The sequence below is a fragment of the Amblyomma americanum genome, chromosome 1 (genome assembly GCF_052857255.1).
Source record: "Amblyomma americanum isolate KBUSLIRL-KWMA chromosome 1, ASM5285725v1, whole genome shotgun sequence".
NCBI lineage: Eukaryota > Metazoa > Arthropoda > Arachnida > Ixodida > Ixodidae > Amblyomma > Amblyomma americanum.
The window spans coordinates 235,881,765-235,894,141 of NC_135497.1; the positions used below are offsets into that span (position 1 = coordinate 235,881,765).

At 53.6% G+C, this 12,377-nt stretch overlaps 2 protein-coding genes across 2 annotated transcripts; both read right to left on the minus strand.

Moving 5' to 3' along the window:
* Positions 1 to 448: 448 nt before the first annotated feature.
* On the minus strand, positions 449 to 2,198 carry LOC144114791 (uncharacterized). Its single transcript, XM_077648753.1, has one exon. The coding sequence runs from the start codon at positions 2,109 to 2,111 to the stop codon at positions 1,035 to 1,037; it is 1,077 nt and encodes a 358-aa protein (XP_077504879.1). The 5' UTR covers positions 2,112 to 2,198; the 3' UTR covers positions 449 to 1,034.
* Positions 2,199 to 4,743: 2,545 nt separating this feature from the next.
* LOC144116171 (uncharacterized) lies at positions 4,744 to 11,849 on the minus strand. The gene is made up of 5 exons (XM_077650879.1): positions 11,799 to 11,849; positions 9,617 to 10,391; positions 8,337 to 8,718; positions 6,835 to 7,075; positions 4,744 to 5,769 (listed from the first exon to the last, which is right to left on the minus strand). The coding sequence occupies exons 1-5, from the start codon at positions 11,847 to 11,849 to the stop codon at positions 4,831 to 4,833; spliced, it is 2,388 nt and encodes a 795-aa protein (XP_077507005.1). The 3' UTR covers positions 4,744 to 4,830.
* Positions 11,850 to 12,377: the final 528 nt, after the last annotated feature.

Consider the following 12,377-nt stretch of genomic DNA (forward strand, 5'->3'; position numbering starts at 1 on the left):
TTTGCTGCTGCTTGTTGCTTGTTTGCTGCTTGCGGATTGCTGCTTGCTGCTTGCATCTTGCTGCTGCTTTCTGGTGCTTGCTGCTAGCGGCTGCTTGCTCCTCGCTACTGCTTGGTTCTTGCTGCTAGCGGCTGCTTGCTCCTCGCTACTGCTTGGTTCTTGCTGCTGCTTGCTTGTTGCTGCTGCTTTCTGCATGCTTCTTGCTGCTGCTTGCTACTTGCGCTACTTGCTGCGTCTTGCTGGTGCTTGCTGCTGCTTGTGTCTGCTGCTTGTTTCTCGCTACTTGCTGTTTGCAGCTGTAGCTCGCTGCTGCGGCTTGCTGTTTGCTGCTGTTGCTTGCTGCTTGCTGGCGCTTGCTGCTGCTCGCTGCATACTGCTGCTTTCCGCTTGTTCTTGGTACTTGGGCTTGATGCTGCTGGTTGCTGCTGCTGCTTGCTGTTTGCTGGTGCTTGCTGCTTGCGGCTGCTTGCGGCTTGTTTCTTGCTGCTCCTTCCCGCTTGCTGCTTGCTGTTTGCTGCTGCTGCTGTTTGGTGCTTTCTGCTTCTGCTGGCTGCTAATGGTTGCTGCTTGCTTCTGCTGCATGGTGCTTGCTGTTTGCTGCTGAATCTTGCTGCTTGCTGTTTGCTGCTGATTGCTGCTTGCTTCTGCTGCATGGTGCTTGCTGCTTGCTGTTTGCTGCTGCTTGTTGCTTGCTTCTTGCTGCTGCTTGCTGCTGCTTGCAGTTTGCTTCTTGCTGCTGCCTGCTCCTGCTTTCTGCTTGCTGCTGCTCCTGCTTCTTCTTGCTGTTGCTTCCTGCTGGCTTCTTGCTGCTACCTGCTTCCTGGTGCTGCTTGCTGCTGCTTGCTGTTTGCTGGTGCTTGCTGCTGCTTGCTGCTTGCTTCTTGCTGCTGCTTGAGGCTTGTTTCTTGCTAGTCCTTGCTGCTTGGTGCGAATTTCAGCTATTGCTTGCTGTTTGCAGCAGCTGGTTGGTGCTTGCTGTTTGCTGCTTCTGATTGGTGCTTCTACTCGCTGCTTGCTTCTGCTGCATGGTGCTTTCAGCTGCTGTTTGCTGCTGCTTGGTTCTTGCTGCTGCCTGCTGCTGCTTGCTGCTTGCTTCTTGCTGCTGCTTGCTGCTTGCGGCATGCTTCTTGCTGTAGCTTGGGGCTGCTTGCTGCAGCTGCTTGTTGCTTGCTGTTTGCTGGTGCTTGCTGCTGCTTGCTGCTGCTTGCTGCTGCAGGCTGCTTACTGCTGCTTGCTGCTGCAGCTTGCTCCTTGCTGCTTGCGGTTTGCTGCTGCTGCTTCGTGCTTGCTGCTGCTGGTGGCTGTTGCTGCTGCTTGCTGCTGCTTGTTGCTGCTGCTTGCTGCTGGCTCCTTTCTGCTGCCTGCTGCTTGCTGTTGCTTGCTGTTTGCTGCTGCTGATAGGTGCTTGCTCTCCCTGCTTGCTGCTCGCTTCTGCTGCATGGCGCATGCTGTTTGCTGCTGCTTTTTGCTGCTTGCTGCTGCTTTTTGCTGCTACTTGTTGGTGCTGCTTGCTGCTTGTTTCTGCTGCATGGTGCTTGCTGTTTGCGGCTGCATGCTGCTGCTTCCTGCCTGCTTCTTGCTTGTGCTTGCTTCTTGCTGCTGCTTGCGGCTTGCTTCTTGCTGCTGCTTGCTGTTTGCTGCTGCTGCTTGGTGCTTGGTGCTTGGTGCTTGCTGCTTGCTTCTGCTGCATGGTGCTTGCTGTCTGCTGCTTGCGGCTTGCTTCTTGCTGCTGCTTGCTGTTTGCTGCTGCTGCTTGGTGCTTGGTGCTTGCTGCTTGCTTCTGCTGCACGGTGCTTGCTGTTTGCTGCTGGTTCTTGCTGCTTGCTGTTTGCTGCTGCTGGTTCTAGGCGCTTGCTGCTGATTCCTGCTTTCTGCTTGCTGTGTGCTGCTGCTTGCTGTTTGCTGATGTTTGCTGCTTCCTGCCGATTGCTGCTTGGTGGTTGGTGCTTGCTGCATAGTGCTGCTTGCTGCATGCTGCTGATTGCTGCTTGCTTCTTGCTGTTGCTTGCTGCTTTCTTCTGCTTGCGGCTTGCTTCTTGCTGCTTGCTGTTTGCTGCTGTTTTTTGGTGCTTGTAGCTTGCGGCTACTGCTTTCTGCTTGCTGCTGCTCATTGCTGCTGCTTGCGGCTTGTTTCTTTCTGCTCCTTGCTGCTTGTGGCCTGCTTCTTGCTGGTGCTTGCTGCTTGCTTCTGCTGCATGGTGCTTGCTGCTTGCTGTTTGCTGCTGCTCCTTGCTGCTAGCTTCTGGTGCATGTTGCTTGCTGTTTGCTTGCTGCTTGCTGCTACTGCATGCTGCTTGATGTTTGCTGGTGCTTGCTGCTGCTTGCTGTTTGCTGCTGTTTTGTGCTTGCTGCTGCCGCTTGCTCCTTGCTGCTTGCTGTTTGCTGCTGCTGCTTGGTGCTTGCTGCGGCTGGTTGCTGCTACTGCTTTCTGCTTGCTGCTGCTTGCTGCTGATTGCTGCTTTTTGCTTGCTTCTTGCTGCTGCCTGCAGCTGCTTGCGGCTTTCTTCTAGCTGCTCCTTGATATTTGTGGCTTGCTTCTTGCCACTGCTTGCTGCTTGCTGCTGCTTCTTGCTGTTTGCTGGTGCTTGCTGCTGCTTGCTGCATACTGCGGCTTACTGCTGCTTGCTGCTTGTTGCTGGCTTCTTTCTGCTGCCTGCTGCTTGCTGCTGCTGCTTTGTGTTTGCTCCTTCTGCTTGCTGCTAGCTTCTGCTGCATGGTGCTTGCTGTTAGGTGCTGCTTCTTGCTGGTTGCTGCTGCTGCTTCTTGGTGCTGCTTGCCGCTTGCTTCTGCTGCATGGTGCTTGGTGCCTGCTGTTTGCGGCTGCTTGCTGCTTGCTGCTGCTTGCTTCTTGCTGCTGCTTCCGGCTTGCTTCTTGCTGCATGCTTCTGCTGCACAGTGCTTGCTGCTGCTCCATGCTGCTTGATGTTTGCTGGTGCTTGCTGCTGCTTGCTGCATACTGCGGCTTGCTGCTGCTTGTTGATTGCTGCTTGCTTCTTGCTGCTACAGGCTGCTTACTGCTTCTTGCTGCTGCAGCTTGCTCTTTGCTCCTTGCTGTTTGATGCTGCTGCTTGCTGTTTGCTGCTGCTGCTTGGTGTTTGGTGCTCGCTGCTTGCTGCTGCTACTTGCTGTTGGCCTCTTTCTTTTGCCTGCTGCACTCTGCTGCTGCTTGCTGCTTGCTTCTGCTGCATGGTGCTTGCTGTTTGCTGCTGCTTCTTGCTGCCGCTTTTTGATTCTTGCTGGTGCTTCTTGGTGCTGCTTGCTGCGTGCAGTTTGCTGCTGGTGCTTGGTGCTTGCTGCTTGCTGCTGTTGGTTATTGCTACTGCTATCTGCTTGCTGCTGCTGCTTGCTGCTGATTGATGCGTTTTGCTTGCTTCTTACTGTTGCTTGCGGCTTGTTTCTAGCTGCTCCTTGCTGCTTGGGGCTTGCTTCTTGCTGCTGCATGCTGCTTCTGCTTGCTGCTGCTGCATCCTGCTTGCTTCTGCTGCATGGCCCTTGCTGCTTGCTGTTTGCTGCTGCTTCCTGCTGCTGGTTCTTGGTGCTTGGTGCTAATTCCTGCTGCTTGCTGCTGATTCCTGCTTTCTGCTTCCTGCTTGCTGCTGATTGCTGTTTGCTAGTGCTTGCTGCTGATTGCTGCTTGCTGGTTGCTTCTTGCTTCTTGGTTCTTGCGGCTGCTACTTGATTCTTGCTGCCGCCTGCTGCTGGTCGCTGCTTGCTGCTGTTTGCTGCTGCTTGCTGCTTGGTTTTTGCTGCTGCTTGCTGCTGCTTTCTGCTGCTGCTTGCTGTTTGCTGCTTGGTGCTTGCTTCTGCTGCGTGGTGCTTTCTGCTGGTACTTGCTGCTTGCTCCTGCTGCGTGGTCCTTGCTGCATGCTGTTGCCTGCTGCTGCTTGCTTCTTGCTGCTTGTGGCTTGCTTCTTGCTGCTGCATGTTGAATGCTGCTGCTTGCTGTTTGCTGCTGTTTGCTGATTGGTGCTGCTTGCCTCAGCTTGAGGCTTGCTTCTTGCTGCTGCTTGCTGCTTGCTTCTGCTGCATGGTGCTTGCTGTTTGCTGCTGCTGCTTGCTGCTGCTGGTTCTTGGTGATTGGTGCTGCTGCTTGCTGCTTGCTAGTTGCTGCTACTGCATGGTGCTTGCTGCTCTGCTTGCTGTTTGCTGCTGCTTGCTGTTGCTTGCAGCTTTCTGTTTGCTGGTGATTGCTGCATACTGCTGCTTGCTGCTGCTTGTTGCTTGCTGTTTGCTGCTGCGGCTTGGTGCTTGCTGCTGCTGGTTGCTGCTACTGCTATCTGCATGCTGCTGCTGCTTACTACTGATTGATGCGTTTTGCTTGCTTCTTGATGCAGCTTGCGGCTTGTTTCTAGCTGCTCCTTGTTGCGTGCGGCTTGCTTCTTGCTGCTGCTTCCAGCTTGCTGCTTCTGCTTGCTGCTGCTGCTGCTTTCTGCTTGCTTCTGCTGCATGGTGCTTGCTGCTTGCTGTTTGCTGCTGCTGGCTGCTAGTTTCTGGTGCATGTAGCTTGCTGCTTCTTGCTGCTTGCTGTTTGATGCTGCTGCTTGCTGTTTGCTGCTGCTGCTGCTTGGTGTTTGGTGCTTGCTGCTTGCTGCTGCTGGTCGCTGCTGCTGCTTGCTGTTGGCTTCTTTCTTTTGCCTGCTGCACTCTGTTGCTGCTTGCTGCTTGCTTCTGCTGCATGGTGCTTGCTGTTTGCTGCTGCTTCTTGCTGCTGATTCTTGGTGCTGCTTACTGCGTGCACTTTGCTGCTGGTGCTTGGTGCTTGCTGCTTGCTGCTGTTGGTTGTTGCTACTGCTATATGCTTGCTGCTGATTGCTGCGTTTTGCTTGCTTCTTACTGCTGCTTGCGGCTTGTTTCTAGCTGCTCCTTGCTGCTTGCGGCTTGCTTCTTGCTGCTGCATGCTGCTTCTGCTTGCTGCTGCTGCATCCTGCTTGCTTCTGCTGCATGATGCTTGCTGCTGCTGCTTCCTGCTGCTGGTTCTTGGTGCTTGGTGCTAATTCTTGCTGCTTGCTGCTGATTCCTGCTTTCTGCTTCCTGCTTGCTGCTGATTGCCGTTTGCTGGCGCTTGCTGCTTGGTGCTGATTGCTGCTTGCTGGTTGCTTCTTTCTTCTTGGTTCTTGGTGCTGCTTGGTTCTTGCTGCTGCTGCTTGCTTCTTGCTGCCGCCTGCTGCTGTTTGCTACTTGCTTTTTGCTGCTGTTTGCTGCATGTTTCTTGCTTCTGCTTCCGGCTTCCTTCTTGCTGCTGATTGCTGCTGCTTGCTGTTTGCTTTTGCTTGCCGCTGTTTGCTTCTTGCTTCTGCAGCTTGAAGCGGCTGCTTGTTGGTTGCTGCTGCTGCATGGTGCTTGCTGCTGGTGTGTGCTTCTTACGGCTGCTTGTTGCTTGCATCTGCTTGCGGCGTGCTTCTTGCTGTTCCATGCTGCTTGGTGCTTGCTGCTGCTGGTTGCTGCTACTGCTGCTTGCTGGTGAATGTTGCTTGCTGCTTGCTTCTTGCAGCTGCTTGCTGAATGTTGCTGCTTGCGGCTGCTTGCTCCTTGCTGATTGCTGCTGCTTGCTTCTTGCTGCTGCTTGAGGCTTGCTTCTTGCTTCTTGTTTGCTGCTGCTTGCTGCTTTTTTCTTTCTGTTGCTTGCTGCTGCTTCTTGCTGGTTCTTCCTGCTGCCTGCGGCTTGGTTCTTGCTGCTGCTTGCAGCTTGCTTCTCTTCTCGGCTTGATTCTTGCTCCTGTTTGCTGTTTGCTGCTGCTTTCTGTTGCCTGCTGTTTGCTGCTTGGTGCTTGCTTCTGCTCATGGTGCTTGGTGCTGCTGCTTGCTGCTTGGTTCTGATACATGGTGCTTGCTGTTTGCTGCTGCTTGATTCTTGCTGCTGCCTATTGCTGCTTGGCGCTTGTTTCTTGCTGCAGCTTGGTTCTTCTTGCTTCTTGCTGCCGCCTGCTGCTGTTTGCTGCTTGCTTCTTGTTGCTGCTTGCTGCTGGTTGCTGCTTGGTTCTTGCTGTTGCTTGCTTCTTGCTGCTGCTTGATTCTTGCTGCTGCCTGTTGCTTCTTGGCGCTTGCTTCTTGCTGCTGCTTGCTGCTTGCTGATTGCTGCTGCTTGCTTATTGCTGCCACCTGCTGCTGTTTGCTGCTTGCTTCTTGCTGCTGCTTGCTGCTGTTTGCAGCTTGCTGTTTGCTGGTGGTTGCTGCATACTGCTGCTTGCTGCTTGCCTCTGATTTCTGCTTGCTTCTTGCTTCTGCTTGCGGCTTGCTTCTTGCTGCTGCTTGCTGCTTTTTGCTTGCTGTTTGCTGCTCCTGCTTTTTGCTTGTTGCTGCTGCTTTCTGCTGCTTTCTGCTTGCTTCTTGCTGCTGCTTGCTGCTGCTTGCGGCTAGCTTCTTGCTGCTCCTTGCTGCTTGTGGCTTGCTTCTTGCTGCTCCTTGCTGAATGTTGCTTCTGCTTGCTGCTGCCGCTTGCTGCTTGCTTCTGCTGCATGGTGCTTGCTTCTTGCTGCTGCTGGTTGCTGCTGCTTCTGCTGACTGGTTGCTGCTGGCTTCTTTCTGCTGCCTGCTGCTTGCTGTTCGCTGCTGCTGCTTGGTGCTTGCTCCTGCTTGCTTCTGCTGCATGGTGCTTGCTGTTTGCTGCTGATACTTGCTTGCTTCTTGGTGCCGCAGGCTGCTTACTGCTGCTTGCTGCTGTTTAATGCTGGCTGCTGCAGCTTGCTCCTTGTTGCTTGCTGTTTGCTGCTTCCCCTTGCTTGCTGCTGCTGGTTGCTGCTTGCTGCTGGCTACTTTCTGCTGCCTGCTGTTTGCTGCTGCTGCTTAGTGCTTGCTCCTTCTGCTTCCTGCTTGCTTCTGCTGCATGGTGCTTACTCTTTGCTCCTGCTTCTCTCTGCTTGCTGCTGCTGCTTCTTGGTGCTGCTTGCTGTTTTCTTCTGCTGCATGTTGCTTGGTGCTTGCTGTTTTCGGCTGCTTGCTGCCTGCTGCTTGCTGTTTGCTTCTTGCTTCTGCTGCATGGTGCTTGCTGTTTGTTGCTGCTTCTTGGTGTTTGCTACTGCTGGCTGCTTGCTGCTGCTTGCTGCTGATGCTTCTTAGTGCTACTTGCTGTTTGCTTCTGCTGCATGTTGCTTGGTGCTTGCTCTTTGCGGCTGCTTGCTTCTCGCTGCTGCTTGCTGTTTGCTGCTGCTTGCTTCTTGCTTCTGTTTGCTTCTTGCTGCTGCTTGCTATTTGCTTCTGCTTGCGGCTTGCTTCTTGCTGCTGCGTGCTGCTGCTTGCTGTTTGCTGCTGCTGCTTGGTGCTTGCTGCTTGCTTCTGCTGCATGATGCTTGCTGTTTGCTGCTGCTTCTTGCTACTTGCTGTTTGCTGCTGCTTGTTGCTGATGATTACTGCTTTCTGCTTGCTGCTGCTTGCTGTTTGCTTGTTCTTGCTGCTTTCTGGTTGCTTCTTGCTGCTGCTCCAGCTGGTTTCTTGCTGCTCCTTGCTGTTTGCTGTTGCCTGCTGCTAGTTGCAGCAGCTGCTGAAAGTCTGCGGCTGCTGCTTGGGGCTTGCTGCTTCTGCTTGCTGCTGCTTGCTGCTTTCTTCTGCTGCATGGTGCTTGCTGCTTGCTGCTGCTGCATGGTGCTTGCTCTTTGCTCCTGCTTCTTTCTGCTTTGTGCTTGCTGCTGCTGCTTCTTGGTGCTGCTTGCTTCTTCTGCTGCATGGTGCTTGCTGTTTGCTGCTGCTTCTTGCTGCTTGCTGCTGCTCGGTTTTGGTGCTTGCTGCTGTTCCTTGCTGCTTGTTGTTTGCTGCTGCTGCTGATTGTTTCTGATTCCTGCTTTCTGCTTGCTGCTTGGTGCTGCTTGCTGTTTGCTGGTGCTTGCTGCTTGATGCTGATTGCTGTTTGCTGGTGCTTGCTGCTGCTTGCAGCCTACTCTTTGCTGGTGCTTGCTGCATACTGCTGCTTGCTGCTTGCTGCTGATTGCTGCTTGCTTCTTGCTGCTTGCTTCTGCTTGCGGCTTGCTTCCTTGCTGCTGCTTGTTGCTTGCTGTTTGCTGCTGCGGCCAGGTGCTTGCTGCTTGCTGCCGCTGGTTGCTGCTACTGCTATCTGCTTTCTGGTGCTGCTCGCTGCTGATTGCTGCGTTTTGCTTGCTTCTTGCCGCTGCTTGCGCCTTGTTTCTAGCTGCTCCTTGCTGCTTGTGGCTTGCTTCTTGCTGGTTCTGCTTGCTGCTGCTGCTTTCTTCTTGCATCTGCTGCATGGTGCTTGCTGCTTGCTGTTAGCTGCTGCTGTTTGCTGCTGATTCCTGCTTTCTGCTTCCTGCTTGCGTCTGATTGCTGTTTGCTGGTGCTTGCTGCTTACTGCTGATTGCTGCTTGCTGGTGCTTGCTTCTTGCTACCACCTGCTGCTGTTTGCTGCTTGCTTTTTGGAGTTCCTTGCTGCTTTTTTCTTGCGGCTGCTTGCTGTTTGCTGCTGGGTGCTTGCTTCTGCTGCATGGTGCTTGCTGCTGGTGCTTGCTGCTTGCTTCTGCTGCATGGTGCTTGCTGCTGGTGCTTGCTGCTTGCTTCTGCTGCATGGTGCTTGCTGCTTGATGCTGCTTGATTCTTGCAGCTGCCTGCTGCTGCTTGCTGCATGCTTGCTGCTGCTTATTGAATTCTGCTGCTTGCTGCTGCTTGCTGTTTGCTGCTGTTTGCTGATTGGTGCTTCCTGCTGCTTGCTTCTTGCTGCTGCTTCCGGCTTCCTTGTTGCTTCTGATTGCTGCTGCTTGCTGTTGGTTGCTTTTGCTTACTGCTGCTTGCTTCTTGCTTCTGCAGCTTGAAGCTGCTGCTTGTTGGTTGCTGCTGCTGCATGGTCCTTGCTGCTTTTTGTTTGCTGCTGCTTGCTGTTTGCTTCTTGCTGCTGCTGGTTGCTTGCTTCTGCTTGCGGTTTGCTTCTTGCTGTTCCTTGCTGCTTGCTGCTTGTTGCTTGCTGTTTGCTGATGCTGCTTGGTGCTTGCTAATGCTGGTTGCTGCTACTGCATTCTGCTTGGTGCTGCTGCTTGCTGGGGAATGTTGCTTGCTGCTTGCTTCTTGCTGCCGCTTGCCGCTTGATTCTTGATGCTGCTTGTGGCTTGTTTCTTTCACCTGATTGCTGCTGCTTGCTGAATGCAGCTGCTTGCTGCTGTTTGCTCCTTGCTGATTCCTGCTGCTTGCTTCTTGCTGCTGCTTGAGGCTTGCTTCTTGCTTCTTGTTTGTTGCTTGCTTTTTGCTGGTGCTTGCTGCTGCTTCTTGCTGGTGCTTGCTGCTGCCTGCGGCTTAGTTCTTGCTGCAGCTTGCGGCTTGATTCTTGCTCCTGTTTGCTGCTGCTTGCGGCTAGCTTCTTGCTGCTCCTTGCTGCTTGTGGTTTGCTTCTTGCTGCTCCTTGCTGAATGTTGCTTCTGCTTGCTGCTGCTGCTTGCTGCTTGCTTCTGCTGCATGGTGCTTGCTTCTTGCTGCTGCTGGTTGCTGCTGCTTCTGCTGACTGGTTGCTGCTGGCTTCTTTCTGCTGCCTGCTGCTTGCTGTTCGCTGCTGCTGCTTGGTGCTTGCTCCTGCTTGCTTCTGCTGCATGGTGCTTGCTGTTTGCTGCTGATACTTGCTTGCTTCTTGGTGCTGCAGGCTGCTTACTGCTGCTTGCTGCTGTTTAATGCTGGCTGCTCAGCTTGCTCCTTGTGCTTGCTGTTTGCTGCTTCCCCTTGCTTGCTGCTGCTGGTGGCTGCTTGCTGCTGGCTACTTTCTGCTGCCTGCTGTTTGCTGCTGCTCCTTGGTGCTTGCTTCTTGTGCTAGCTGCTTGCTTCTGCTGCATGGTGCTTGCTCTTTGCTCCTGCTTCTTTCTGCTTGCTGCTGCTGCTTCTTGGTGCTGCTTGCTGTTTTCTTCTGCTGCATGTTGCTTGGTGCTTGCTGTTTTCGGCTGCTTGCTGCCAGCTGCTTGCTGTTTGCTTCTTGCTTCTGCTGCATGGTGCTTGCTGTTTGTTGCTGCTTCTTGGTGTTTGCTACTGCTGGCTGCTTGCTGCTGCTTGCTGCTGATGCTTCTTAGTGCTACTTGCTGTTTGCTTCTGCTGCATGTTGCTTGGTGCTTGCTCTTTGCGGCTGCTTGCTTCTTGCTGCTGCTTGCTGTTTGCTGCTGCTTGCTTCTTGCTTCTGTTTGCTTCTTGCTGCTGCTTGCTACTTGCTGCTGCTTGCGGCTTGCTTCTTGCTGCTGCGTGCTGCATCTTGCTGTTTGCTGCTGCTGCTTGGTGCTTGCTGCTTGCTTCGGCTGCATGATGCTTGCTGTTTGCTGCTGCTTCTTGCTGCTTGCTGTTTGCTGCTGCTTGTTGCTGATGATTACTGCTTTCTGTTTGCTGCTGCTTGCTGTTTGCTGGTGCTTGCTGCTTGCTGGTTGCTTCTTGCTGCTGCTCCGGCTGGTTTCTTGCTGATCCTTACTGTTTGCTGTTGCCTGCTGCTAGTTGCAGCAGCTGCTCAAAGTCTGCGGCTGCTGCTTGGGGCTTGTTGCTTCTGCTTGCTGCTGCTTGCTGCTTTCTTCTGCTGCATGGTGCTTGCTGCTTGCTGCTGCTGCATGGTGATTGCTCTTTGCTCCTGCTTCTTTCTGCTTTGTGCTTGCTGCTGCTGCTTCTTGGTGCTGCTTGCTCCTTCTGCTGCATGGTGCTTGCTGTTTGCTGCTGCTTCTTGCTGCTTGCTGCTGCTCGGTTTTGGTGCTTGCTGCTGCTTCTTGCTGCTTGTTGTTTGCTGCTGCTCCTGATTGTTTCTGATTCCTGCTTTCTGCTTGCTGCTTGGTGCTGCTTGCTGTTTGCTGGTGCTTGCTGCTTGCTGCTGATTGCTGCTTGCTGGTTTCTTCTAGCTGGTGCTCGCGGCTTGTCTTTTGCTGCTCCTTGCTGCTTGCTGCTGCTAGTTGGAGCAGCTGCTCGATGTCTGCGCCTGCTGCTTTGTGCTTGCTGCTTGCTGTTTGCTGGTGCTTGCTGCTGTTTGCTGCATACTGCGGCTTGCTGTTGCTCTCTGCTGATTGCTGCTTGCTTCTTGCTGCTGCAGGCTGCTTACTGCTGCTTGCTGTTTGCTGCTGCTTGCAGCCTACTCTTTGCTGGTGCTTGCTGCATACTGCTGCTTGCTGCTTGCTGCTGATTGCTGCTTGCTTCTGCTTGCGGCTTGCTTCCTTGCTGCTGCTTGTTGCTTGCTGTTTGCTGCTGCGGCTAGGTGCTTGCTGCTTGCTGCCGCTGGTTGCTGCTACTGCTATCTGCTTTCTGGTGCTGCTTGCTGCTTGCTTCTGCTGCATGGTGCTTGCTGCTTGCTGTTAGCTGCTGCTGGTTGCTGCTGATTCCTGCTTTCTGCTTCCTGCTTGCTGCTGATTGCTGTTTGCTGGTGCTTGCTGCTTACTGCTGATTACTGCTTGCTGGTTGCTTCTTGCTTCTTGGTTCTTGCTGCTGCTGCTTGCTGCTTGCTGGTGCTTGCTTCTTGCTACCGCCTGCTGCTGTTTGCTGCTTGCTTTTTGGTGTTGCTTGCTGCTTTTTTCTTGCGGCTGCTTGCTGCTGCTTTCTGCTGCTGCTTGCTGTTTGCTGCTTGGTGCTTGCTTCTGCTGCATGGTGCTTGCTGCTGGTGCTTGCTGCTTGCTTCTGCTGCATGGTGCTTGCTGCTGGTGCTTGCTGCTTGCCGCTGCTTGATTCTTGCTGCTGCCTGCTGCTGCTTGCTGCATGCTTGCTGCTGCTTATTGAATGCTGTCGCTTGCTGCTGCTTGCTGTTTGCTGCTGTTTGCTGATTGGTGCTGCCTGCGGCTTGCTTCTTGCTGCTGCTTCCGGCTTCCTTCTTGCTTCTGATTGCTGCTGCTTGCTGTTGGTTGCTTTTGCTTACTGCTGCTTGCTTCTTGCTTCTGCAGCTTGAAGCTTCTGCTTGTTGGTTGCTGCTGCTGCATGGTCCTTGCTGCTTGGTGTTTGCTGCTGCTTGCTGTTTGCTTCTTGCTGCTGCTGGTTGCTTGCTTCTGCTTGCGGTTTGCTTCTTGCTGTTCCTTGCTGCTTGCTGCTTGTTGCTTGCTGTTTGCTGCTGCTGCTTGGTGCTTGCTAATGCTGGTTGCTGCTACTGCTTTCTGCTTGGTGCTGCTGCTTGCTGGTGAATGTTGCTTGCTGCTTGCTTCTTGCTGTCGCTTGCCGCTTGATTCTTGCTGCTGCTTGTGGCTTGTTTCTTTCACCTGATTGCTGCTGCTTGCTGAATGCAGCTGCTTGCTGCTGTTTGCTCCTTGCTGATTAATGCTGCTTGTTTCTTGCTGCTGCTTGAGGCTTGCTTCTTGCTTCTTGTTTGCTGCTTGCTTTTTGCTGCTGCTTGCTGCTGCTTCTTGCTGGTGCTTGCTGCTGCCTGCAGCTTAGTTCTTGCTGCAGCTTGCTGCTTGCTTCTGGTTGCGGCTTGATTCTTGCTCCTGTTTGCTGCTGCTTTCTGCTGCTTGCTG